This window comes from Asterias amurensis, chromosome 6 (genome assembly GCF_032118995.1).
Source record: "Asterias amurensis chromosome 6, ASM3211899v1".
NCBI lineage: Eukaryota > Metazoa > Echinodermata > Asteroidea > Forcipulatida > Asteriidae > Asterias > Asterias amurensis.
This window is the reverse complement of record NC_092653.1, coordinates 4,743,796-4,771,337: the sequence shown is the minus strand read 5'-3', so window position 1 is coordinate 4,771,337 and position 27,542 is coordinate 4,743,796. Positions and strand designations below refer to the sequence as shown.

At 40.1% G+C, this 27,542-nt stretch overlaps 2 protein-coding genes across 3 annotated transcripts in view; both read right to left on the bottom strand.

Annotated features, from left to right (window-relative positions):
- The window catches only part of LOC139938154 (uncharacterized), a 313,018-nt gene that overhangs the window by 258,350 nt on the left and 27,126 nt on the right, over positions 1 to 27,542 (bottom strand). The window lies entirely within an intron of this gene.
- Positions 66 to 27,493, bottom strand: LOC139938632 (tectonic-2-like). 2 transcript variants are annotated; one of them, XM_071934230.1, is made up of 16 exons: positions 27,316 to 27,493; positions 26,094 to 26,257; positions 25,244 to 25,359; positions 24,358 to 24,462; positions 22,883 to 22,987; positions 22,470 to 22,528; positions 20,989 to 21,053; positions 20,257 to 20,353; positions 19,024 to 19,266; positions 12,141 to 12,593; positions 10,811 to 10,926; positions 8,173 to 9,700; positions 7,192 to 7,414; positions 5,714 to 5,959; positions 3,232 to 3,396; positions 66 to 2,089 (listed from the first exon to the last, which is right to left on the bottom strand). In XM_071934230.1, the coding sequence occupies exons 1-16, from the start codon at positions 27,383 to 27,385 to the stop codon at positions 1,930 to 1,932; spliced, it is 3,915 nt and encodes a 1,304-aa protein (XP_071790331.1). In that variant the 5' UTR covers positions 27,386 to 27,493; the 3' UTR covers positions 66 to 1,929. The 2 variants fall into 2 exon arrangements, with proteins under 2 accessions (XP_071790331.1, XP_071790332.1); XM_071934231.1 differs by having other exon boundaries at positions 12,141 to 12,383.

Here is a 27,542-nt window from a genome sequence, read left to right as displayed (position 1 = left end):
ACAAAACCACACTTACAAAAATCTTTAAGAAGCAAGCAGCTTTATTAGATGAAATACCAAATAAAGCTTTAAAATTCAACAATCAAACACAGAAAGTTCAAAATATTTACAAACCAATGTCACTTTAGGTATTTTTAAAATGTACAATTTGTGTTGATAATTTTAGGGCAAACAATTTACAATAATAATTATTATGGGCCTAGCAGTAATATAAAAATAATTATTACAGTTGTGTATTTGTGAGGCGTTTTTTTAAAAGCCCAGTATGTCTGCAAGAGTGCCTCAATGTTTACTGTCACAATATATAGATAACATTTACAAAAGTAAAAAAAATAGGTTAACGGCACACACTTCAAAAAGATGAATATTTTGGCCCTATGTGATAAATCCTTTATACTCAAGAGTCCAACTGAGAAAACTCCACAGGCTACTAGCTACTAGATAGGATTCAAACCAAACCCTCGTATTAAAATCTGTCGATTTCGTAAAGAGTTAGGACTAGTCTTATCTCGAGTTAGGACGGGTTACTCTTTCTAACAGTGAACCGAATATGTGACATGTGTAACCCTTAAGTTTTTAATATCTCCTAGGACTAGTCCTAAGTTAGGACTAGTCCTAAGTTAGGACTAGTCCTTACTCTTGTTGACATCGGCTGCAGATGTCATAACCCCATGGCGACTGAGCCTGCCGCTTAAGGTAGCCCAGTTTGAATCATGTATAAAAAAATTCAAAATTTTGCAACAACACATGATGAACAGTACAACATTATTTACATTTGTACAAAGGCACCGTTTCATATCACACAGGTTTGTCAAAATGTCTACAATTGTAAGGATGAACTATTTATAGATCGTGGTATACTACTATCCCCTCATCTGTTCATTGGCCCTCGGCACCAGTGTTCCTTTGGCGTGAGGCACCAGTGTTTCGTAGGCCAAGGCACCTGTGTTCCAAAGGCCCTGGGCACCTGTGTTCCCTAGATCCTAGTAACCAGTGTTTCGTAGGCCAAGGCACCAGTGTTCCAAAGGCCCTGGTCACCTGTGTTCTCTAGATCCTAGTAACCAGTGTTCCGTAGGCCCTAGGCACCAGTGTTCCAAAGGCCCTGGGCACCTGTGCTCTCTAGATCCTAGTAACCAGTAGTCCATAGGCCCTAGGCACTAGTATACATCAGGCACTAGGCACCAGAGTTCTGGAGGTCTTGGTAAAGGTGTTTGTTTGACCCTAGGCACTGGTGTTCCATAGGCCTAGTTACTAGTGTTCCATAGGCCTAGGTACCAGTGTTCCATAGGCCTAGGTACCAGTGTTCCATAGGCCTAGGTACCAGTGTTCCATAGGCCTAGGTACCAGTGTTCCATAGGCCTAGGTACCAGTGTTCCATAGGCCTAGGTACCAGTGTTCCATAGGCCTAGGTACCAGTGTTCATTAGGCCTAGGCACCAGTGTTCCATAGGCCTAGGTACCAGTGTTGCAGAGCCCAAGACAGAGCTCAAGAAGGAACCCCAACTGGACTCCAAGCCGGAGCCTAAGCCAGAGCCCCATTCAGAACCCAAGCCAGAGCCAGAGCCCAAACTAGAGCTAGGGCCCAATTTCATAGAGCTGCTAAGCACAAAAATTTGCTTAGCATGAAATTTCTTCCTTGATAAAAACAGGAGTACCAACCCAAATTCCATTTGTTGCATATTGCTTGTTACTGGTTTTCAGCTATTGTTTGGTTGTTAATTTGGTTGTTAATCCTGTCTTTATCAAGGCAAACATTTCATGCTAAGCAACTTTTTGTGCTTAGCAACTCTTTGAAATTGGGCCCAGATCTGGAGCCTAATCCTAGGTTTGGAAAAGGAACTAAATAACTGCTCTCTGTTTTACATTCTGTTTCTTTGGTTTATCGGAACAATGGACACATTTCCACAAAAATACCTTATCGTCCTCATGATCAGAGTCTTGTAAATGCAACATAGCCGATAGTTAACAAGACTAGGAACAGCGCCACGCCAATGGTATACTGTGGAGAATCACCTTTAAAGCGTGGACTAAAAGGGAAGTACATCTCTTCAAAGCATTGATCATTGTCGCAGCGTATCGGGCCTGATAACCTGGAGAAAGTAAACAGACAAAAAACAAGGATAAACCAATGTCAAACTGGTATTTCTTAACTTTAAATTGTTTTAATGGATGCAACAGACCGCATTGAATAACCCCTTTGTTGCTATAAAAAGTCGCCATCTTGTAGGGCAAAACGTATACGCGTCTAACCGCGTATATCAATGAAGCATGCTGCACGCAGCATTCCCGGTTTAAATTCTACGGCACATGCACGCACACACGTACGCACATGCGCAAAGACGCCATCTTGTAAGGCAGATATTTGAACAGTGACTTCATATTCAATGCGGTCTTTTGTTTTTAATTGATAGGATTACTAGAGTTCACCAAGATGACCCAGAGTCAGCACCGATGTCAAGGTTGTTAAATCATGTATGAAATACACTTTTGCTTTCGCCAATTTTTCTGCCATTCTAAGTATAAAAACTTGGTTACTGGTAAACAGGTTTATAAAGTTGGGTCCAGCAGCCGATTTCAAAAACGCTAGGATTAATTTTAGGAAGTCCCAAGATTAATCCTAAGTTAGGAAGTGTTTCGTGAAATCGACGGCAGGTTCCTTCAGGAGTAATCTCAGTTCATACATTTCGTAAACAAAAAAAAGCTGTGTCATAATCAAGCAGCTTTTACGGCTATGCCCGTTTTTTTTTCTTTAAATGAACATTACAGAATTGGTTTTGCGAACAACACAGTTGCTGGCAGTGAAAGCAATTTATGTAACCCACCATATACATTAGTTGACAAACCTGTAAAAGTTTGAGATCAATTGGCCATCTGGGTCACGAGAAAATAGTAAAAACCAATACCACATTTTGCATGACATCGATTAAAAACAATTTAATAAAAAGCTCACTGAGTGATAAACTCCAAGCAGGAAACTATTTTTATTAATTTCTCATCAAACATGACATTTCTGACAGAATATTTCAAGGGGTGTTTTCAATCATCATCATCATTAGACCGTGTAAGCCTTATTTAAATCTGTGATCTTCACCATTTTTTTCTTCTTCAAATTCTGTAATGCTCTCATAAGTGATCCAGCCATGATCACTGTTGAAGCCATAAATTTGGACGTGATATTTATATTAAATTATTGAAATAGAGAAAACGATGAAATATGACGACAGAAACTTACAGATAGCCTGGCCCTAAATCTTCAGCAGGCACCCTGGTGAAAACCACAGTGCTTGTTACTGGAAAAGACTGCACCCATTCTGTTGCATTATCAGAGGCTTGATTGAGGTGGCATGCAACGCTGTTGGCTCCACTGCATTGAAACTTGATGGTCGACTTGCTAAAGCTATGGGTATTATAATAATATAACTAACAATAATAATAGTGGCTTCTTATATAGTGCGCATATCCGTCACTCGGTGCTTTAAAGGGAAGGTACACATTTGGTACTATACTATACTACTATACTACAAAGGCATTTATAAAGCGCTCTTACAAAAAATGTATCACAGTGCTTTACACAGAAAGAAAGAAAAACCAAGATAAACATACAACAAAATTAAGAGTCATATAAATAGGTTTTGAGAGCTTTTCTGAAGGCTGCTAATGAAGATGAATGGCGTATATTGTAGGGTAGTCGGTTCCACAAAGTAGGCCCTGCAGCAGAGAAACCCCGGTCACCAGATGAAGTGCGAGAATGGGGGATGATCAGAACTCAGAAATCTTTGGCAGATCGCAGTCCTTCTCTAGTTGGAACATACGGATTAATGAGTTCTTTGAGATAATTACTCAAAACAAAAATTAACACAAAAATTAACATAAAAACTGACTTGGTAACGAGCATTGGAGAGCTGTTGATAGTATAAAACATTGTGGGAAACGATTCCCTCTGAAGTAACGTAGTTTTTGAGAAAGAGGCAATTTCTTAATAAAAGACTTCTAGCTAGAAGTCTTTTATTATTATCTGAAAGTGCACAAAATCGTCCATCAAGGGTGGTTTTTTCTTTCATAATTTTCTAGCAACTTTGATGACCAATTGAACAAAAAATTTCACAGGCTTGATATTTTATGATTATGATGGGATACACCAAGTGAGAAGACTGGTCTTTGACAATTACCAAATGTGTACCTTCCCTTTAACATACAGCATGTTCCTGCAAGGTATGTTGGACTACGTTTGGTTTGTGAGATCTACTCTTTTTACATAGCACCATATAATGGCTTACAAGGGAGTGGCGCAACATGCTGCCAATAATCAGGAAAATCGGGGCAAACCCCTTCTCTTTTCGACAATCGTGCACTACCCAAAACATGGGACCAGCTCTTTATGTCCCATCAGAAGGACAAAGTAATGGTTAAGTGTCTTGCTCAAGGACACAAGTGTCACGACTGACACTCGAACACCAGAGTTTGAACTTGGTGCTCTTAGCTGCTCGGCCATGACACTTCCAAAGAAAGAGCAAGAGTTTTTCATAATACTGCAATAAAAAGAATTACTACTAAAAATAATACTAAAAAAATTCTTATATAGCGTATTTCACAATAACCGTATCAATGCCCTTTACATTAGTGGAGTTCAGGGCTCATTTTCCTGGTCTGACTTGCAACCGTAATCTGCCGTAAGTAGTGCCTTGAAATTGGACCCAGACATTGGGAAGAAAATCTTCTTTTTAAATTTTTTTTTTAATAGTTTGCTTCCATACGATATCTTTCACTACCAAGAACAATTCTTAAACCTGTAAATAAATAATAGAATTTGACCCTAATTTCTCCAGAAACCCGTGTATGAACGAGACACGTACTTGTTAAATATTTGGTTTGCGGTAACACATGTGTGTATCTACTTGCCAGGTAGAGCTTGTTCTTAGGGAGCTGTCTTGCTTTATTGTACTACCGCGGAGTAGATTAATCAGATGTTCGGGAGACTTCTCAGTTCTGAAAAGAACTGTCCTGCTTTTTAACTACTACCGGGCGGAAGGTATAGAAAATTGGTTGGGACTACTACTTTAACTTATAGGATCGTAATTAACTGCACTACCGCGGAGTCAGTTCTTAAATTGGTCACAACATTTCGACTAGTTTGCTCTAAAAGTCGTCAGGAGACTGAAGAGATAAGAAAGAAGTGGGCTTATTTATAGAGGCTTCAGTGTAAAGTCAATCAACGCTCTGATTACCGCAAACCAAATTAAGGGTGTATTCGATTAGCTTCCCTGGGTCGACCCCTATGTGGCGTATTTTATTTTTTTCCAGGACAACGTGGGCACATAGTTTACCCACGCTCCACCTGGAAAAAAAACCAGACACATCATCACGTGAGCCTTCCCGTGGTGATGTCAGTGCACCTCGGGCCAGCCCCAAGAGCCCCGCTTGTGGATAGGGTCACTTGGGGGTGACCCGAGGTGCACTGATGTCACGACGAGAAGGCTCACGTGATGATGTGTCTGTTTTTTTTCCAGGTGGAGCGTGGGTAAACATCTGCACACGTTCGTACTGGAAAACAAAATAGGCGACTTTTCCAGGACGAACGTGGGGTAATTATGTGCCCACGTTTGTCCTGGAAAAAAATAAAATACTCCACATCGAGGTCGACCCCAGGGAAGCTAATCGAATGCACCCATATATTGATACCTCACCATGCAATGCCTGAAATCCTTTACACTTACTTGATTCGTGCGGATAGGATCTCTTGCTGCACTAAACCACCGAACTCCCCAGTATTTGCAAACAAGATCTCCAGATTCACTCCAGTGGGTACGTCATAGCACACACCCTGACCCAGATCAAGAGGTCGATACTCGAGCGTCTCGTTCTGCTCCTCCGACGTTGTCATGTCAGCAGTTGTCATGGCATCAGTTGTCATGGCAGCTGTGATAGGTGGAGGGTCAGTTGGAAGTGGTTGTTCCTCAGGTCTTGTAAGAAGAAACAAAAACAGGAAAATTACTTTAAAGACACTGGACACTATTGGTAATTGTAAAAGACTAGTCTTTTCAGTTGGTGTATCTCAACATATGCACATAATATCAAACCTGTAAAAAATTTGAACTCAACTGGTCGTCGAAGTTGCAAAATAAAAATGGAAGAAAAACCCTCTTGTCACATGAAGTTTCGGCTTTCAGATGCTTGATTTCGGGACCTCAAAATCTAATTCTGAGGTTTCCAAATCAAGTTTGTGGAAAATTACTTCTTTCTAGAAAACTACATTACTTCAGAGTGAGCCGTTTCTCACAATGTTTTATACTATCGACAGCTCCCCATTACTCGTTACCAAGTAAGATTTTATGGCAACAATTATTTTGTGTAATTACCAAAAGTCCAGTGCCTTTAAGATGATCATGTAGACCCCTTGCATATGATGTCACAAGCTAAAATAGTGTCTTCATCAAGGTCAAAAGAAGAACTGTTAATGAATGTCCAAGTAGACATTAAACTGGTCCCCTTTCTTCAACAGCAAGGATAAAGACAGGTACCTACTTTTCCGAACATGTGATTTCATTAGAACAATACGCCTCTCTTAATATTTATGCATGACGTCATAATTCTAACCCAAAATGAGGCTATGGGCGCAAGTCCCCCATCACTTGCAGTGGTTGCGCCTACGCCTCGGTTTGGGATAGCATTGTGACGTACCTCATGCATAAATATTAAGAGAGGCGTATGATTTCATTTGCTAAACATGCAGTGACGTAAGCTTTCCATATCTGTGTTTTGATTGGTCCGAGGTGATGTGGGTGCAGCTGTGGGTGTAAACCATTACATGGTGCTATGTAAAGTAGTAGTAGGTCTCATACTTCAAAACGATGCTCCAAAATACTGAATGTTGAAGCGCCTTGAGCATCACTGAGTGACGGATATGAGTGCTACATACATGTAGGAAACCACTATTATAATTACTGTATACACGCCATCTGATGTGAAGTGTTATTGCAAATTCAGAGCTTTCAAGAGATTATTACATATTTAGGCCGAATCCGAATTGGCAGTTTTGGCTCTGGCTATGGCTGTTGCTAAGGGTGTTGCTAAAGACGTCCTATACTTCACTGATGATGACATGGTGATCAGCCATAGCAGTAGCCAGAGTCGCCAATTCAAACACAGCCTGTGTGGCAAATACAAACGCTGTATTCACCCAAATGGTACTCACTTAAAAACTGGCGCCCAGTTCCTTAACATGGTCGTGCTTGCGTTGCCGATTTTACCAATCCTGTCTGCTGCCATCATTGACAGGAACTCCATCAGCATCGTCTCTCGCAATGCGCTGCAGTTGCTGACTTGTGACCAGCCTAGCCTGAGAATACAGCCCGAGACATGGTCCTCTCCATATGTGACATCAACCAGGCTAGACTGTGAGCATAGACTCCCTGGCCCTGGAGGTGGTAACAACAAGTACATATATTTTTTAGGGATCCTTGGATGTTGGGCGTGCGATCTTGAATCCGCTTGGAGCTCAAGTTATACACATCCAGTAATTTATATGATAAAACACAAAGACCGGGCCTTGAATCCCTTTTAAAAGGGGGCACAGCAATAGACCCTTATCATGATGCCTCCATCTTGGTCATGTTCCTCATATCAAATAACTATAAAATATGCTAATATAAATTTTGCAAATAGGAACCAGACTATTTTGTTCTTTCAGCCTCGGTTTGGTTACATTGATATCAATTGGAGAAACTCCAGACGGCTGCACCATAATAAAGGTCTATTTTTCTCTGGTAATGGGCACTTCTATGAGAACAATGTAAGTTTGTTTTGGAATCTTGCAGAGGGCACCGCAGCAATTAATTGTTTGATAGTATTGTACTGTGCTTTTATTTTAAAGTAATGTTAAATTTTTCAGTAGTTTTATGAAGTAACCTCTTCTCATTGTTTGTATTTTACTTTGTACTGTACTTTTTAAGGAATGTTTACTTCTTCAGCATAGTTTTTTTTTAATACATTGTGCACTTTTTACTTCTTACTTTTCTTACTTTTATTGTTTGTGTGAAGCGCCTTGGGCCTCTTTTTAGGTGGATTCTGGCTATATAAGATTTTTTTATTGTTATATTATTATAATACCTGTAACACACCTCTCTTTGAGCATGAAATTTCTACATACTACATCGTGAATTTATTATGGCCTTACCTGGTGCCCAGACTCTCAGCCTGTTCATCTCTGCATCATCAACCCTCACAAAGTCACTAAACTGTACTGGTTCAACGGTGGCGCACAGACTCTCATTGTTGCACTCGGTCTGAGGGTCGTAAACAGCCACACCCGACAACACTCTCCTCCCAATGATGTAACCAGGGTTACCAGACCGTTCTACTTGATCGCTGACGTCTGGCGGGTCAATTGGGGCAGGGTCAGATATGGGCGTGGAGAGGTGTGTAAATTTGACTGAGAAACGTTGGGTGAAGGGCAAAGCAGGGTATCGTTCGACAGTGATGGTACTGCCGGTAGTCATGGAGGACGTGGTGAAATCTGAGGTGGTTACCGGTATGGCAGGGGTGGTTATTGGTTGGGTAGGGGTCGTTGTTGGAGGGAGAGTCGGAGGCTGGGTTGTGGGTGCTAAGGTGGTCAGCATTTGGGTTGTGGGGTCTATAGTTCCGAATGTTTCTGGGTCTGTTCCCAGCATGGTAATGATATCAGTCACATCTTCTATGAGGGTTACTATTTCAGTGCCCTCCATTGTTACCTCCATGGTCGGAACAGGAGTCGTCGGGGGAGTCACAAATGTGACGTCTTCGTCGTCGTCTGTTGAGGCTTTGGTGCCCACTAGCGCTAAGCCAGCCGTGCCTAGGATGACAATAGCATCCGCTTGGACGATCTGGTTTCCTCGCCAGAATAGCTCATAGCGGACATCAAGCACAATGTTACTACACAGTGAAGTTTGGTTGTTATATTGGGGCACGGGTGGGAGGGTGAACCCATCATCCCAAGAACAACGGTCAGGCAGTGCGAAGGTAGCGTTGGAGCTACCATCAGGGAAGAGGGATTCTTGGTTCGGAGAGACCAACTCTTCGATTCGCAATCCGGAAACGAGGTAGGCCGTGATGTCATCTGTGCAGTAGTACCTGACGGATGTTGGTGCTGGATTAATACCACCGTAACTTCTCAGAATTCCCGGTGCTTCCGAGCATGGTGGATACGCAGCATTGGACGAGAGTGTAAAAGCGCGGGCGCTTAGCACTGAGGAGTCAACGCATAGGTCCTCCTTGGGGTCCACGTCACAACTTGAAGACGTACCCATCTGGAATCGGATCGGGGAAAGCCAAGAGCAGCCACCGTTTGAATCCACCTGAGGCAGGGCGAGAAACCCACGGACGCTAGTCTTGAATAAAGTCTCGACCGGAAATCCAAACTTATACCCTCCTGCGTTGGTGTCTTCATCCTGAAATTCCAGAGAGCGTTGCTCAGTGTCCTCAAAACTTGTTGTCTGCGGAGTTGTGGCTTTTAGGGCATTGAAGCTGGCCGCGTTACGAGTCCCTGAGCGGGACGAGAAGTAGTACCCGAGGTAGGGGCTATTGTCGGTTTCCACACAGAGGAACGGGGACCAGTCTGATTTGAAAATGGCTTGAGTTTTGCAGTTGTAATCGTCTTGGACGGTAAAATTTCCGCCAGGGATACCTGGGATACAGATGAAGGCTGTTTGTTCTTCTTCCGAGCAGAGCTGGGAAGAAAATGTCAAGAACAAAAAAATGACGGACATAAAACCAATGTCTCAGTTTCAGTTAATAGTACTAATAAAGTTATCGCGCGAGTGGAATACGGAAAAATATAGCACTTCTGCATAACCATATCCAACGAGGCCGAATATCCAAGAAGGTTGAAGGCCGAGTTGGATATGGGACGCAGACACACTATATTTTCTGTATTTCCATGAGCGCGCGTGTGATAACGTATTTATCTTCAAACAAACTTGACGCGTGACATAGAACTCACAAGACGCAGGTAGTGATATTAGCCGTGCAACATAGCTGTTTATCACCACTCCATTCTGCGAATCTGATTGGTGGATTAGCGCGTACTTGAAGATAATAATATATGCACTTCTTCTCACACCATAAAGGCTTCCAAAATGGACATATTTTTCTACAGGATATGCAGAGCTATACTTGAAGAAATATGAAACCCATTGTAGCTCCTTGTAAAGGTCTATGAGGCACTGTGGCACAAACTTAAAGACACTGGACACCTTTGGTAAATGTCAAAGTCTTCTCACTTAGTGTATCTCTACATGTGCATAATTTTTTTTTTTAAACGTGCAAATTTGAACGCAATTGGTCGTCAAAGTTGGGAGATAATAATGGAAGAAAAAATACCCTCGTCACACGAAGTTGTGTGCTTTCAGATGCTTGATTTCGGGACCACAAGATCAGATTCTGAGGTCTCAAAATCAAATTCGTTGAAAATTACTTCTTTCTCAAAAACTATCTTTCTTCAGAGGGAGCCTTTTTTCACAATGTTTTATACTATCAACAGCTTTCCATTACTTGTTACCAAGTAAGTGTCAATGCTTACAATTATTTTGAGTAATTACCAACAGTGCCTTCAATGCAGCCAACCATGCCAGAAACAATGCGGCAAACCCCTTCTTCATCTGGAGACTGAAGCGGTAATGGTCTTGCTCGAGAACACAATTAATAATCATTCATTAAAAATAAAATGCTCCATGGTGCGATTCAAACAGATTGCCTAAAATAAAGGTGATAATAATAATAAGACTTGTAATGCGCATGTATTCACGCTGGGTGTTCAAGACGCAGGTGATAAGGCTTACCGAGTCACAGCAACAATTGACATCACATTTGTTGGCCGTCAGATCACATGGGCAGGGTGAGACCTCGGTGTAGGCCGGGTTTGTGATGACTCTCTCTGTCTGGGGTTGACTGACGTCTGCAAGGAATGAACTTTATTAACCCTCCTGCTCATTGTATAATTGGCTTACAGCTTTATTTTGATAACCAAATGAGTTGTTTGTTTTCAAAAGATATACCCGGAAAAGAATCAGTTTCAATGGCAAAATCGCCTTCAGGAAGCCTGAGGAAACCGGTTTAACAGAGGTGCTTGCTGTGAACCAGAACCATAAAACCCAATACTGTTTCACGATAAGTGTGATGAAACTTCATCTTTATGTTTGATATCTCTGTTTTATATTCGTTTATCTTTACGTTTGATATCTCTGTTTTATATTCGTTATTATCTTCAAGTACGCGCTAATCCTCCAATCAGATTGGCAGAATGGAGTGGTGATAAAAACCTATATTGCACGGCTAATATCACTACCATGCGTCTTGTGTGTTCTATGTCACGCGCCAAGTTTGCTTGAAGATAAATACGTTATCACACGCGCGCTCGTGGAAATACGGAAAATATAGCGCGTCTGCCTTCGGCCTCATTGGATATGGGACGCAGAAGCGCTATATTTTTCCGTATTCCACTCATGCTTGTGTGATAACTTATAATAGAACCAGACTATATGGGATTTGAGGCATTGCATGGTGAGGTATCAATATACATATTTGGTTAGCGGTAACACCATGTGTATATCTACTTGCCAGGTAGATTATGTTCCAATTATATTAATTGTCTTGCATTATATTCTACTACTGCCAAGTAGATTTTCAGAATTTGGGAGACTTCTCGATTCTGAAAAAAACTGTACTGCTTCTTAATTACTACCTGGGTGGAAGGTAGAAAATCGGCAGGGACTACAATTAGCTTTAGTGGATGAAGGGGACTTCTCGTTATTAGCTTCACTACCGCGGTGTGAGTTGCTCTAGAAATCATCAGGAGGCATTTTTCAGCAAGTCAACCAACTACTTTATACAACTACATGGGTTGTCTATGGCAGGCCTGGAATTTCGTCTTCAAGAGGGCAAGGCCATTTTCATTTTGCAAAGGGCTCTTCCATTGGAAAATACTTGGGAAACTTTTGAAGGTGTATGGAAGGCTATCAATGGCCGAGAGTTGTGCGCAGAGCATTGTTTGCCTTAAAAGAAAGCGGTCAATGACGTCATGTGCAATCCATCTTTACTGCATATAAGACTTGTTTAAAGGATTCTAGATGACAAACAAAGTGACAGTTACATGTTTGGATGATTAAATACCTGATGCAGCTGTCCAGTTGATAGATCTTGCTGGTGGAACGTCGACCGTCGCCACCATTGCGGTTATCAACCCGCTATACTTCGGACTTGTGTTAAGTTCCTTAGCAGCACAGCAGGTTACCAGTAAGACTCCCTGGTAACCGTCCCTGCTGCCACTCCGGCTGACCAACAATGCAAGCTCCATGTCCCCTTCTTGGAAGACGATCTCCGACTCTGCGAGCTTCCACTCTGAGCTGACGTTGCCTGGTGGGGTTGTCGGGACAGGGAACGTTGGAGATTGGGTCGTGGGGAGCGGGGTAGTCGGGGAAAGGGTCGTTAGTGGCGGGGTGGTCGGTTGAGGGGTGGTTATTTGAGGGGTTGTTGGTGAGGGTGTTGTGATCGGTTGGGTTGTATTCGTGGGCAAGGTAGAATTTGAAGCGTTTGTTGAGGTTGTCATGGCAGGAGTCGGACCAGCTGGAAATTTGTAACACCAAGTAGAACAATATTATTCATTTGATTACCGGTACTAAATCATGCACAAATAAAGGAAAGGTTGCCAATCAATGATTCTTTTAAAACAATCAAACAAAGGAAGTAACAAACTGCATTTGTTTCTTACAGAAGCCTGTTAGTGTCATCGATTTTTTATTTTCGATACCGTTTTTTATTTATTTTTGAGAGCACTTACCCAGGCTGGAAATTTTATGTTTGAGAGAGTAAGGCCATTTCAGTTTGCAAAGGGCACTTCTGTTGGAAGATCTCAAAAGTCTATAGAAACTATTGAAGGGGCACCAAGTACAAGACCGGGGCAACGGAGGCCATGACCTCTATTGACTCTATGTAATTTCCAGGCCTGGGCAGGTTTTTTTAAATTTTGATTGGCTATAGTTTTCCCACTTTTTTCTGGATCCTTCCCTTAGTCCCTTCCCCTCCTCTTTTCTATAAATGAATATGTATTTGTTTGTACTTGTTTATGCCTCTGAAGAAGGTCCGGTTTGGATGGAAAACTGTTTTTTATTTTTATTTTCAAGGGCAGTTTTTCTTTCTTTCAATGGCAGTTAATTTTATTTTCGAGAGCAGTTATTTTTCGATTTTAAAAGCTGTTAATTTTATTTTTAAGAACAGTTATTTTTGAGCTGTTACTTTTTATTTTCAAAGGGCAGTTATTTTTATTCTCAAGAAGTTATTATTACTTTTGTTTAAGTTAATCTTGTTAACAGTTAATTTTATTGTCAGGATTAGTTATTTTTTACTTTTCAGCAGTTATTTTTGTTTTCAACCCCACATTGATCATCACGTGAACAAGCATTGAAGCATAGGATATCCACAGCAACTGCGCCCTTAGCAATAGCTGCAGTCACAAAATCAAACAAGATGACAAAATTGTTGATCAATGGATTGCAAGAGGATCCATCGTAGGGAATATTGAGAATAATAACAATAATAGTGGCCTCGTCTAGAGCGCTCAGGTCTGTGAGGCATGACGCTCATGGCGCTGTTCACGCAAAATATCAATACAAATACGAAAGTAAGTACAATATATCTATACAACATTGGTTCATAGCCACCAATTGTTTCTCAAATAGAAACTTTGATTGGCTATAATTTTCCCGCTTTTTTCTGGATCCTTCCCTTAATCCCTTTCTCCTCTTCTTTTCTATAAATGGGTATGTGTTTGTTTGTACTTGTTTTATGCCTCTGAAGAAGGTTCGGTTTGGATCGAAAACTAAGGCCATCTGCCCTACCGGTACTCATTATCATAACATTCAAACTATATATTGAATAACTTAGATAGACATGCAGGGTAATCAGTTCAATGAAACATAATTACAAAGTGAACAGATGAGTTTTAAGTAGTTGTTTGAAAGAACTATCGGATGAAGCTTGACGAGGAAGACGACGGAAGATTGTTCCAGAGAGAACAAAGAAACAAATCTTTGTAGTTTAAAGGGAAGGTAAACAATTCGTAATCACTCTTGAAATTAGTGGCAATAAAAATTCATTGGTTAAAAGCCTACATCTGCTTTCGGTAGTGTAAAGCATTTTGAAAAAAAATTCACTTTGAAGTTATGTTATTATGTAAAAAATATGTCAGCTGTTATGGCAAAAAATGTGAATCTGATTATGTCAGCGAATTTCTCTTTTATATTATGTATTCCTTTTAGGGTTGATTCTTCTTGCGTCTACATGTTTTCAACTTTATCTCAAAAACGTTTTCACAGTTTCACAAGGTTAGTTTCAATGTATACATCGACATTAAAACATTTGAACGACTCCAAAAACCAAAGGTATATGTTTCCTTTAATAGTCTAGCTAGATGACTTCTAAGCATCGTGAAAAGTCAGCAGCTAGCTTTGAAGTCGAACCCATACCCTTGCAATCTCAAGCACTGTAGTCTAACCACTACATTACAAATACTCTGGCAACCAACAAATTTAAAGCTGTGATGCGATTTTGAATAGTCCATCAACAAACTTTCAAGTTACAAGAAGCCATGTTTTTAGATTTTACTAAACTAAAGAATCAGAGGGTATAACTAATGTACTAATTCTAACAACGATAAAGAACAAAAAGAAAAGGGTTTTACATTTGACACTACACCACTGTGCGATAGACACTGTATACTCAGTGTTTTCTGAGTCCTGGGCCCAATTTCATAGAGCTGCTAAGCACAAAAATTTGCTTAGCATGAAATTTCTTCCTTGATAAAAACAGGATTACCAACCAAATTTCAATTTGTTGAATATCGCTTCTTACTGGTATTCAGCCATTGTTTGCTTATCCTGAAAATCACGTGGAAATTTGGTTGGTTATCCTGTCTCTATCAAGGAAGAAATTTCATGCTAAGCAAATTGCTGTGCTTAGCAGCTCTTTGAAATTGGGCCCTTGTGAGAACATTTCACAGGCTACTTGAGTGAGATTCGAACCCATGATACCAACTGAAATTGTTAAATTGTTGGGAAAACCTGTTGCTTATCAAAGCAGGCCGCTTCACTGGGAATCATGCCCAGTGGCTTGGAGGTTGAGACATCTACTCTAGAATATCGGGGTCATTGGTTCGAATCCCACCCAAGCAGTAGGCCTATGCCTGTGAAATTTAATACACAGGACTTGAAAAGCTATCACACACCAGTGTCAGGGTAAGAAATAAATGTTGTTATACAGAAGATAGCAAAGTTCCATCACCATTTTAAACCAAGAAATAAAATAAAACTTGATGTAAGCATGCAGAGTATTTTTGTTTATCAGAGCACTGCTAAATTAACCATGCTAGGCACTGGGATAAAGCTTGACTCCACCAAGGTCCAATCTCATAGAGCTGCCAAACAAATTGCTTAACCATTTTCTGCTTAGCAAAAGTAAGCAGGATACCGGTCATAAATAATACAACTTACATGGTACTTTGGCCGGTAAGCTTATGTAACCTGGTAAGCATAATGTTATTGTGCGTAGCTGCTTTTTGTATATAAGGGCACTGGACAAGCTTGGTAATTGTCAAAGACCAGTATCACACTTGGTGAAAATTTGGGCTCAATTGGTCAGCGTATTTGCAAGAGAATAATGAAGAAGACAAATAACCACCCTTGTTGCATAACTTTGTGCGCTTTCAGATGCATAATAAAATGCTTCAGCTAAATTCTTTTAATATTTGAGTGAGAAATGACCTATTTTCCTAAAACTATGTTACTTCAGAGGGAGCCATTTTTCACAATGTTTTAAACTATCAAAAGCTCTCCATTGCTCGTTACCAATTACCAATAGTGTCCAGTGCCTTTAAGCAGCTTAAAGGCACTGGACACTATTGGTAATCACTCAAAATAATTATTAGCATAAAACTTTCTTGGTGACGAGTAATGGGGAGAGGTTGATGGTATAAAACATTGTGAGAAACAGCTCCCTCTGAAGTGCCATAGTTTTCGAGAAAGAAGTAATTTTCCACGAATTTGATTTCGAGACCTCAGATTTAGAACTTGAGGTCTCAAAATCAACCATTTAAACGCACACAACTTTGTGTGACAATGGTGTTTTTTTCTTTCATTATTATCTCGCAAGTTTGATGACCGATTGGGCTCAAATTTTCACATTTTATGCATATGTTGAGATACACCAACTGGCTAGTCTTTGACAATTATCAATAGTGTCCACTGCCTTTAATGATGTTACAATTATACTAGTCAAGTACATGGAGGGATTACAAAGGAGGAGGAAGTTTCAGTTTTACTCTGCAAACCTGAGGAACAAAAGTAGCTAAAAAAACACACATCCAGTCATAGCGTTGTGCAGTTTAAGGGTCGGGGTATTTTTTGTAGGACACGAAACACAATGTCCACAGATTTACATCAAACTCACACAGTTGGCAGATAATGATGGTAGAAAGCTTCCCTTAAATTATTACTTGCTAAGGTGCTGTAGTTTTTGAGAAATTAGTTTTTTCTAAAGTCACAAAATTAATTGAAGTCTCGGGAGACAACAAGTTATTTTAGCATGTAAAACATATTTTCGTGACTTGTTTTACTCATCTTTTTATTTTAATTTTAAGTCGCCCAAAACAAGGCTAAAAGCCACTCTAGGTTAAGGGCTACAAGGAAGAAAACATAGACATGCAGAAACTCAGTGGAGCTGAAGGTAGAAATTGACATTCCTCTTAAAAGATGGACGATCATAGGATGAAGGGAAACATGCACCAGCACCTCAGCAAGCAATATTTTAAGAGAAGCTTTCTTCCATCATTATCTTCAAACTGTGTTAGTTTAAATCTGTGGACATTGTGGTTTGTGTTACAAAAAGTACCCAGATCATTTGACTGCAGAGATTCATCTTAGCACTAAGAACACTACTGAAGCCATACAGTGTACTGCTTACAGGCAAGCAAAGCAAAAGGGTGAAAAGTATTCAAATTGCTTTACTTACCAATTTGGGGTTTTTAAGTGCAATTAGTTATTAGTATGTAGAACAAAAACAAATAATTACTGGGTATTTTTTTTTTGGGGGGGGTGCAAAAAAATGGGAATTGAAAATAGTATAAAAAGAACCATTCGGAAAAGTACATAAAAAAACAAATATCACTTTTTTTTCTTTTTCTTTAACCCACCCACCCCAATTTTTGATTTTTAAGAATTGAGTGGCTTCATAATACAAGCCATACATTGAAGAAAAAGCGATGCCTCAAACGAAGCGCATATTTTTTATCAAAGGTTTCCAACACCAGTTTTTTTCATTGGCTTTCTTCTGGCTCAAACAAACAAATCTGTAACTAACTCAGGAATGATGACAAATCTTGCCAGCTTGGCCAGCTGGGTATTGTCTTCTTCTTTGTTTGTTAATATTGTATATTATCTGTATATTTTCATTATAAATTAAATTACAAGTTTTTTAGGCATTGACTATTCTGAATGGCCCCCTAACATAAAATCTGCATAATCATTAAAATCATAATTTTAGTCCTAGGTTAGGATGAGTAACCTGTCTTATTAAAGATGCTATGTCAGATTTTTGGCCGATTTAACCCCAAAATTTTGATTTAAAATTCAAAAGGTATTTTGATGGGGGTCGAGAAAGTTACAAGCTTTCATTTGAGCCACTGCTCGAAAAAGTCCGCCATTTATTAGTAGCAGTGAAATAAAGTGCTCAAAATTAGTTTTTTGGGGATCCCGACAATATATCATGTGACCAATTCTTATATGTTTTATAAGAAACGTTTTAAATTTTTCTCATGGTACCTGACCATAAAAAGTAAAAGTTAAACTTCGTTAGAGCGGGTGATACTCTTTGAAATACCATTCACTAAAAAAAAAAAATTCTTTAATGTTTGGGGCCAAAAATCTGACATAGCATCTTTAAGTACATATATCGCGCAATCTGCTGCCATGAAACCAGAAAAACCTAGACAAAACCCTTTTACCAACGTATGTGAACTGGGTTCGTTTTACAGGTATTACACTCAGCACACAGGGTTTTACGTCCCGTCTGAACTGTGGTTCAATATTCTGCCCCAGCTTTTACCCAACTGTCTTCTTGAATGGCCTAGCTGTTAATTTACAAACTAAGCACCGTTTCATGAAGCTGGTAAATATTTACTGAGGAATACCTTGCTATATGTAGAAATGGGTTACCAGCCAACATGCTATGTTGCCCTGCAAGTCTTTTGCTTAGTCTTTTGCTTAGCAGATTTAAGGCTGTTTGGAAGAAACTACTGCTCAGCAAATCTCCATGCTAAGTAAACATTTAGGCGGGCACCAGTCACCATAAGGTAAACTTCATGGTTGCTGTATTTGTAACCTGTTTCTACTACACCAGATCTTTCTGTGCTAAGCAAGTTTAGATTAAAGCTGTTTAGAAGAAAATACTGCTCAGCAAGTCTCCTTTCTAACTAAACATTTAGTGGGGCACCAGTCACCACAAGGTAAACTTCATGGTTGCTGTATTTGTAACCTGTTTCTACTACACCAGATCTTTCTGTGCTAAGCAAGTTTAGATTAAAGCTGTTTAGAAGAAAATACTGCTCAGCAAATCTCCTTTCTAACTAAACATTTAGGCGGGCACCAGTCACCATAAGGTAAACTTCATGGTTGCTGTATTTGTAACCTGTTTCTACTACACCAGATCTTTTTGTGCTAAGCAAGTTTATCAGCTTACATGCTTTAAGCAATTTGGCTTAGTCCTAGGTTAGGATGAGTAACCAGATCTTTCTGTGCTAAGCAAGTTTAGATTAAAGCTGTTTAGAAGAAAATACTGCTCAGCAAATCTCCTTTCTAACTAAACATTTAGGCGGGCACCAGTCACCATAAGGTAAACTTCATGGTTGCTGTATTTGTAACCTGTTTCTACTACACCAGATCTTTTTTGTGCTAAGCAAGTTTATCAGCTTACATGCTTTAAGCAATTCAGCCCTGCTAGTACTTACCTGTTGGATTAGGTGTTGTTGCGAGACCACTCTCTGGTACCGTACATTCCGCACGGTCGAGAAAGCTTTGCACTTCGTCCGTTGAGTTTAGCTGGGCGAGGGTGCACAGGAACGTTACCTCATCGTCACCAGGCTGGAGGGGTTCGGCCAGGACCAGTAAGGGGGTGAATTTATTACTGGTCACCCTGGATGTGGCCGGTAACATTGTTACGGAACCCATCTCAAAGTCAAAGAGGATGTCACCTGGGATAGAAAGGAGTTTTAATTGTAATATAATCATAACCCTTCAAATATGACATTGATGAACCAACCCCCACATATATGCGCACAGGCAATGTTAACAGGAGGTTGTATGAAGATCTGATGAAAGAGGCCAGCAAAGGCCTACAATCAGAAGAGGACCTGTAAGTACCTGTAAGTATAATAATTTTGGATTTGAACCAAGGACCTCCTCATTAACATCCCGGTGCTCTACCAACTTAGCTATCAAGCCCTAAAGTTGGCGGTCTCCCTATTTTGTCATTATCTTTGTTCCTGGGTGCCAGTCAGAAGCCATACAATCGTTAGCTGCCGTGTAGCCAGGGTTCACACCAAAGCCAGTACAACCTGTGAAGCGGCAGCCAGGGGATCACCTTAATGGAATGTGACTTCTTATTTCAAATATCAAATAATAAACCACAAGGGAAACTGACTGGGTAAATTTAAATTGATATGGGATTGACAAGAGAGGAATGTGAACCAATGACCTCCGAATTAAAGGCATGGACACTTTGGTAATTGTCAAAGACCAGTATTCTCACTTAGTGTACCCCAACATTGCATAAAATAACAAGTCTGTGAAATTTTGACTCAAATGGTCATCCAAGTTGCATGAGAATGACGAAAGAAAAAACACCCTTGTTGCACAAGTTTGTGTGCTTTCAGATGCATAATAAAAAGGCTTCAGCTGTAGTCTTTAATCACTTGAGTGAGAAATTACCTCCTTCTCAAATGGCTCCCTCTTTCAGAGGGAGCCGTTTCTCACAATGTTTTATACTATCAACAGCTCCCCTTTGCTTGTTATCAAGTAAGTTTTTATTCCAAAAATTATTTTGAGTAATTACCAATAGTGTTCAGTGCCTTTAAGCCTATAGGGTAAGTATTTCTTAATGTTACGGTTGTCTTCACTTTAAATATCATTTCAAGTGTGTGATGTTGGTGTGGGGCATCACTTATAACTAATTTGGATCTTACTTGATGATGAGTTTCGTTGATACTGCACATCATCGTCTGATTCTGCGTAACATGTAACCTGTAAGGTGTCACCACGACCTGTGATGTCATACGGCATCTGTAATAATGACAAGAACAAGTTTTATGTAGGATTTGAGGCATTGCATGGTGAGGTATCAATATATATTTGGTTTGCGGTAACACCATGTGTGTATCTACTTGCCAGGTAGAATTTGTTCTTAGAGAACCGTCTTTCTTTATTCTACTATCGCCGAGTAGATAATCGGAGGTTCGGGAGACTGCTCAGTTCTGAAAAGATATGTCCTGCTTTTTAACTACTACCTGGGCGGAAGGTATAGAAAATTGGCTGGGACTACTACTTTAGCTTATAGAATCGTAATTAACTGCTCTACCGCAGAGTCAGTTCTTGAATTGGTCTCAACATTTCGACTAGCTTGCTCTAGGCATCGCAGGAGACTGAAGAGATAAGAAATAAGTGGGCTTATTTATATAGGGGTTCAGAGGCTTCAGTGTAGATTCAATAAACGCTCTGATTGGTTCTCCTGAAAGGAGACTTGTGGTTGGTTGGTTCGGGGCTATTGTGTAGGTTGCCCATTGTGTGAGAAAGCCCTTGTGTGTAGTGCGGCAGTGAAGAACAAGTTTTATTATTGACTGCTCTCTGACCATTCAGTATCATCCACAACATTGATGCTTAACATCTCTTACTAGTATTTAATCTTCAATGATCCTTACCGTTGCACTGTCTTGACCAATAAGGATACTGACTATGTCGAAACTCAACCACACCACCATGCCAACTGTGATAGGGAAGACAAAAACATTTCCAATATTGTGAAGAATATAATTTGAGTTTTACTTTTTACACTTTTATCACGCAGCCAACAATCGCTGTCATGTTCCCTGTTAAGGAGCATTCTATTTAAAGACACTGGACACCTTTGGTAATTGTCAAAGACCAGTCTTCCCGCTTGGTGTATCTGAACATATGCATAAAATAACAAACCTGTGAAAATTTGAGCTCAATTGGTGGTTGAAGTTGCGAGATAATAATGAAAGAATAAACACCCTTGTCACACAAAGTTGTGTGCTTTTAGATGCTTGATTTCGAGACCTCAAAATCTAATTCTGAGGTCTGGAAGTCAAATTCATGGAAAATTACTTCTTTCTCGAAAACTATGTTACTTCAGAGGGAGCTGTTTCTCACAATGTTTTATACCATCAACCTCTCCCCATTACTCGTTACCAAGTAAAGTTTTATGCGAATAATTATTTTGAGTAATTACCAATAGTGTCTCCTGCAAGGAGTAAGGGTGGTATGTAAAGATGAAATGAGGCATCGATGTATTCAAAAGAGGACACTCTGGGTGTTGAACCATGTCAACTGCAGTTCTACATAGAAATACTTTGTGAGTACACACGTCAACCAGTGTGAAGTAGCCTTGCTCAAGGCAGTCGCATTATTCGCTCCGAAAAGACGCCGCTGTAAACCCACCCGTGTACCCTGTTCGTGGTGCGTGCGATCACACCGCATGACCCACCCGTATACACACTGTCACATCGTACGAATACTGTTCACACAAGTCATCGCACTCGTACCACTAACCGCATGCGGAGGCCGTCAGGCCGACAGCCTTGTCGGGTCTGTATCTTCCGGGTTTAATGTGTTGTATTGAAAAAATTCCACTAGTGGAAAAAATTGGGGGGGCTCTCGGATATGCTAGTATGCAGCTCATGAATATGTATATCGTTCGTCAGACCTCTCAGACAACACAGGATGTTAGGCAAATGAATTATTCATTTTGACGGACGTCTAATCACGCACGCCTATCATGCTCGCTGAGCGTCCGTGGTGGTGGTGTTTGATGTAGACATGTCTCGTCTTTTGCGGGCATTTAATGAGCTGACCGTGGGAACTCTTCGCTTATTATAGTAATGAGGTCAGTGGCTTCAACACAGACCCTACAAGGCTGTCGGCCTGACGGCCTCCGCATGCGGATAGTGTACGGGGGCACCGTGTCGTGCGATGTTACGCAGAGTGAATACGAGTGGGTTTTATACAACGGCGGTCTTTTTTTGGAGTGAATAATTCGACTGCCTTGAGCAAGGCTAGTGTGAAGTGGTTAAAATGCCTATAGATGAAAACAATTGCAAACAAATGTGAACATTTTCCCTCCCCCCACCCTGTGTTGGGAAGAAAGATCACAATCACTTACCAGATGTTATGCCAGTGACATCACACTGTGCTGTAACATTAGATCCTTGCACTGGTTCACTGTTAACAAAATGAAACCAATTATTTATTTATTTTATCTATTTATTTATTTATTTCCAGGTAGCACCAGACAGTACATACAGAGAATAAATAATCAGAAGAAAATACTTTTTTTTCCGAAAAGCGGACATACAAAAAATTCTGAAAAAAATTCTGAATTCTGAAAAACTATTTTTCAAGTGCAAAATTTATTGTTCTTTTAACGTTCCCGCTCCTTCCAATTTGCAGCCCAGCAATGGATCACCAGAACAATTCAAAACAATTTGTGCGCGAAGTAGAATGGTTTTATTTTATATTATAAATCTTCTTTTATGTTTGCCTGCAAGATAACGAAGCTTGTATTCTTAGACTTACCTTAGCTGCAGGTTGAGTTGTCCTCTTGTTATCCCGTTGCTATTAGCAACAAAGATTCTCTCCTGACATAGACTGAGTACGGGACTTTTCTTGATTGTTACATGCCTGTTGAATCACACAAAAGTTAGTGTATCGTTTGAACAACGTTGAATTGACTGTTAGAAAGACACTTGGTCAAAATGCATTTAAAAAACAAATTCTGTCGAAAATTTTCTGTATTTTGATTTTTGTTACTACCAGTACCAGTGTAAACACACATTTTCTTGACTTGTGGATCTGTGCTAGTGTCAACACACTGTTTCCCTTGATCCTTGGTTAGTGGATTAAGTTGGTGTCAACAAACAGTTTCACTTGACTTGTGGATTCAATTTAGTATCAGCACACTGCTTGCTTTGACTTATGGATACTGTTAGTGTCAAAATACAAAACTTCCCTTCACTTGTGGGCATTCAAAAGTGTCAACAATGTTTCCCTTGAATTGTGGATTGGTGTTAGTGTCAACAAACAGTTTTATTTGACTTGTGGATTCATTTTAGTGTCCACACACTATTTCCCTTGACTAGTGGATTCATTTCAGTTTCAACACGGTGCTTGCCTTGACTTGTGGATATTTGACTATGCTATCACACGGTTAGTGGACTTTTGGATATTTGTTAGTGTCAAAACACTGATTCCCTTGACCAGTGGATTTGTGTTAGTGCCAACAAACTATTTCACTCGACTTGTGGATTCATTTTAGTATCAACACACTGTTTGCCTTGACTTGTGGATATTTGTTAATGTCAACACAATGTTTCCCTATACTTGTGGATGTGTGTTAGTGTATGAGTGAATACAGTTTCCCTGGACTTGTTGGTTCGTTTTATTTTCAATTTTAGTGTCAACACAGTGTTGCCCTTGATTAGTGGATTTGTATGAACAGTTTCACTTGACTTGTGGACCACTACTACTACGATGACCTACACTGTTTGTCCTGCCGAGGTGTTCAGACTGAAGTACATCGATGTCAACCCAGGGGTTGACATCTTGTCTCTCCCCTGCATTGCACCTCAACCTGTCTTCCCTGGGATACAATGCTGACCGCTGTTTCCCTTGACTAGACAAGTGGATTTGTGTCAGTGTCAATAAACTGTTTCACTTGACTTGTGGATTCATTTCAGTATCAACACAATGCTTGCATTGACTTGTGGATTTGTGTTAGTGTCAACACAAGTTTTTCCCATCACTTGTGGATATTTGGTTATGTCAACACAATATTTCCCTTGCCATGTGGATGTATTGATTCAATTCACCTGACGTCATCATCAAAATAATCTTGGATGCGCCATTTTGGTGGTCAATGTCAACGTGTGTTATTCAGTGAAGTGTGCATTTTAGGCTACGTGGCGTTTACACCTAAACCTATTGACCACCAACATGGTGAGCGTGGCGTCAGTCGCCGCGTGTGGTCAATACTACCATTCACGTAGACCTACCCTGTTTGTCCTGCCGAGGTGTTCAGACTGAAGTATGATGTCAACCCAGGGGTTGTCGTCTCTCCCCTGCATTGCACCTCAACCTGTCTTCCCTGGGATACAATGCTGAAAGTATAGAATCACAAAGAGTGGAGACCAATTAAGAAATCACTCCGCAGCAGTGCAGTTAACATTGATCCTTTAAGCTAAAGTAGTAGGCCCAGCCGATCTTCTACCTTCTGCCCAGGTAGTAGTTAAAAAGCAGGACGGTTCTTTTCAAAACAGAGAAGTCTCCTGAAAATCTGAATATCTACTCCGCAGTAGTAAAATAAAGAAAGACAGTTCTCTAAGAACAAACTCTACCTGGCAAGTAGATACACACATGGTGTTACCACAAACCAAATATACATTGATACCTCACCATGCAATGACTCAAATCCCATAAACAAAGAGTGAATAATAATCATAAAAATTATGGCTTTTTATATAGCGCTCATATCCACCACTCAGTGAATACTCAAGGCGCTTCCACATTCAGTATTTTCCTGCAAGGTATTGTGGAGCTACATGAATGAAACCTTTTCCTTTACTTAGCGCCATGTAGTGGTTTACGATGCAGCGCAATATGCAGCCAATCAAACCCGGAACACCTCGATGAACCCCTTCTCTTTTTGATGCACTGGGTTCTTTTATGTGCATCATACAATACACAGGGCAAAAGCTTTACGTCCCATCGGAAAGGTTGGTTAAGTGTCTTGCTTAAGGACAACCATTTCATGAATGAGACTCGAACCTACACTCTGCTGAACAAAAACTACAGAGCTTGAGCACAAAATACTACATTTTCTCTGTACATCACCAAACTGCACATGACAAGTTCCTTCGGACCCTAGCTCAGAATACTTACTCAAACGGCGCATCACCCACAGTGACGCCATTTCTAAGCTCTATGACTGCATCAGTGAATTGTAATACAGAATCTCCCTCAGTGAAAACTGTCGTTATGGCACAGGACACAGTCACCTGTTGATGAAACAAATATCACATAATAAGGATTAAGAGTAATATTGGGGTACTGTGGGGTAATATTGGGGTGTAGTGCCCGAGCGGATTAGAGCATTGAACTCAAGCTCTGGTGTTCCTGTTCAGCAGAGTGTGGGTTTGAATCCCGGTCGTGACACTTGTGTCCCTGAGCAAGACATTTTACGGTAATTGCTTCTCTCCACCCAGGGGTAAGTGGGTACCTGTGAGGGTAAAGATGGTTCTTGTTTGTTGGTTTAGCTTAGTGCACTACATGGTGGCACAGGATGTATACTGCCATAGGAGCTGAGATGGTTTAAGGAATGAAATGGCTGAGTGATCAGGGTAATAATGTTGGAAGCACTTTGAGACATGGTGTATAAAGCGCTATAATAAAAACCAAATACTATCATATCTTTAAAGGCACTGGATCCATTTGGTAATTACTCAAAAATATGTACTAGCATAAAAAAATAACTTGGTAACGAACAAAGGAGAGCTATTGATAGTATATTTTCAAAGGCTTTTTCATACACAATTATACTACCTTCACAGGTACCCATTTATATACCCCTTTGTTGAGAGGAGCAATTAAAGTAACGCATCTTGCTCAAGGACACAAGTGTTATGACCAAGAACCAAGATTCAAACACACACTCTGATGACTTAACAAGCAGAGCTTGAATTTGATGCTCTTAACCGCTCGCCCATGATACTCTATCCCTATTCATACTTACATCTTCATCAAATGCAACCCCCGTGGCATTGCTTCCGTCCGTCACATTGTACAGGTCAAAGTTCAATGGCAGGGTCCCAGAGTTGACATTGAGCGTGAAGAAGAAATCAGTGGAGGATGTCGTAGAGTTACCATCTGACCCCAGGTTGACCCTTCCTTGAATATCTGTAGCACGATGACAAAAATAGATGATTTATTTTTAAAATGATTATTTCATATCCGTCGTTTTTCTCAGACTACTTTTTAGTTTCAGATTCAAAGTGTTAACAAACCAAAGAAAGTAAACCACAGACAGGTACATAGGTAAATGAAATGAAGAAATGGGAATAATGTAATTTTTCAACTTAGTTTTGTTAAAAGAAACAATTCAGAAAACTTACACACAAAACATGAGGGAAAACACAGGAAAGAGATCAAACCATTATTTTATTAAAAAACAACGTTCTTTTCTGTAAATTACCGCATTACCTCAGTTGTAGTTGCGATAATCTCATCCTATGTTGCAGTAATCTCTACCCTGTCTTCCCCTTTCAGCTTAGTTGTGATTATCGCGACCCTCAGCTCAGCCTCTCAGGTTACTATTATTAGACCTATAATTAACGGAATAACGCAACTGTTTCCACTCCCCCTTCAAACTTGATCAAAGTAAAGGATAGGTGGTCAACCCTTCTTATTCAGTGACCACCTCGCTCATTATTTATTTGTCTAAATATCACCACCTCGCTGTGGAGACTTGTCATAACCATAAAGGAAATTATCGAATAGCCACGCCACTAAACATTGCTAAATCTCTTCTGAAAACTTATCTTATATATGTCACAGGTTTTCAAAGACTAATTTTGTTGTGTCTGTTTTTCTTTGTTTTGTTTTGTTTTGTTTGTTGTTGGTTTTTACTGCGCCTTGAACACCCAGCAGGGTGGATACGTGCGCATTACAAGTCTTATTATTATTATTTATTATTATTCAATAGTGGCTGATCTGGTCCTTGGCAGTGAACCATACCGTTACTGGTTAAGGCAAAGCTCACACGTTATTTATTGATAAAAATTACATAAAATGGATAACTTTCCGTATGGCGCCACCACTTTTTCACTCATTTTTACAAAAAGGGATATCTCATTGAGGTAAATTAGAAAGTATATTATTTCATATCGAATGAAACAGTGGTGGCGCCATACGGAAACTTTTCCCATAAAATAATTAAAAGTTAACAATTTGTTTACCTTGACTATCAGTGGTCTCAAATAAAAACAGGATTGCTATTAAACACGTCACAAAATACTGGCGAAACATTGGTGATAGTTTGATTCTTCATTGCTGTCTGGAATACATCAACTTACACAGTTGTTTACGGTTGTTTACACTAGTTACTTTGCCGCAATTTCCCAACACAATTTTTTTCAGAAAACATTCCTGGATAAGTTTGGCCACTTGAGGGCGCTGTGTACAC

Coding starts and splice junctions, on each gene's coding strand:
- LOC139938632 (XM_071934230.1), bottom strand. CDS start 27,385: ATGTTTCGCCAGTATTTTGTGACGTGTTTAATAGCAATCCTGTTTTTA. Junction 22,529..22,882: donor CAACTCAACCTGCAGCTAAG/GTAAGTCTAAGA, acceptor TTTTGTTAACAG/TGAACCAGTGCAAGGATCTA. Junction 20,354..20,988: donor TTGGTCAAGACAGTGCAACG/GTAAGGATCATT, acceptor TCATTATTACAG/ATGCCGTATGACATCACAGG.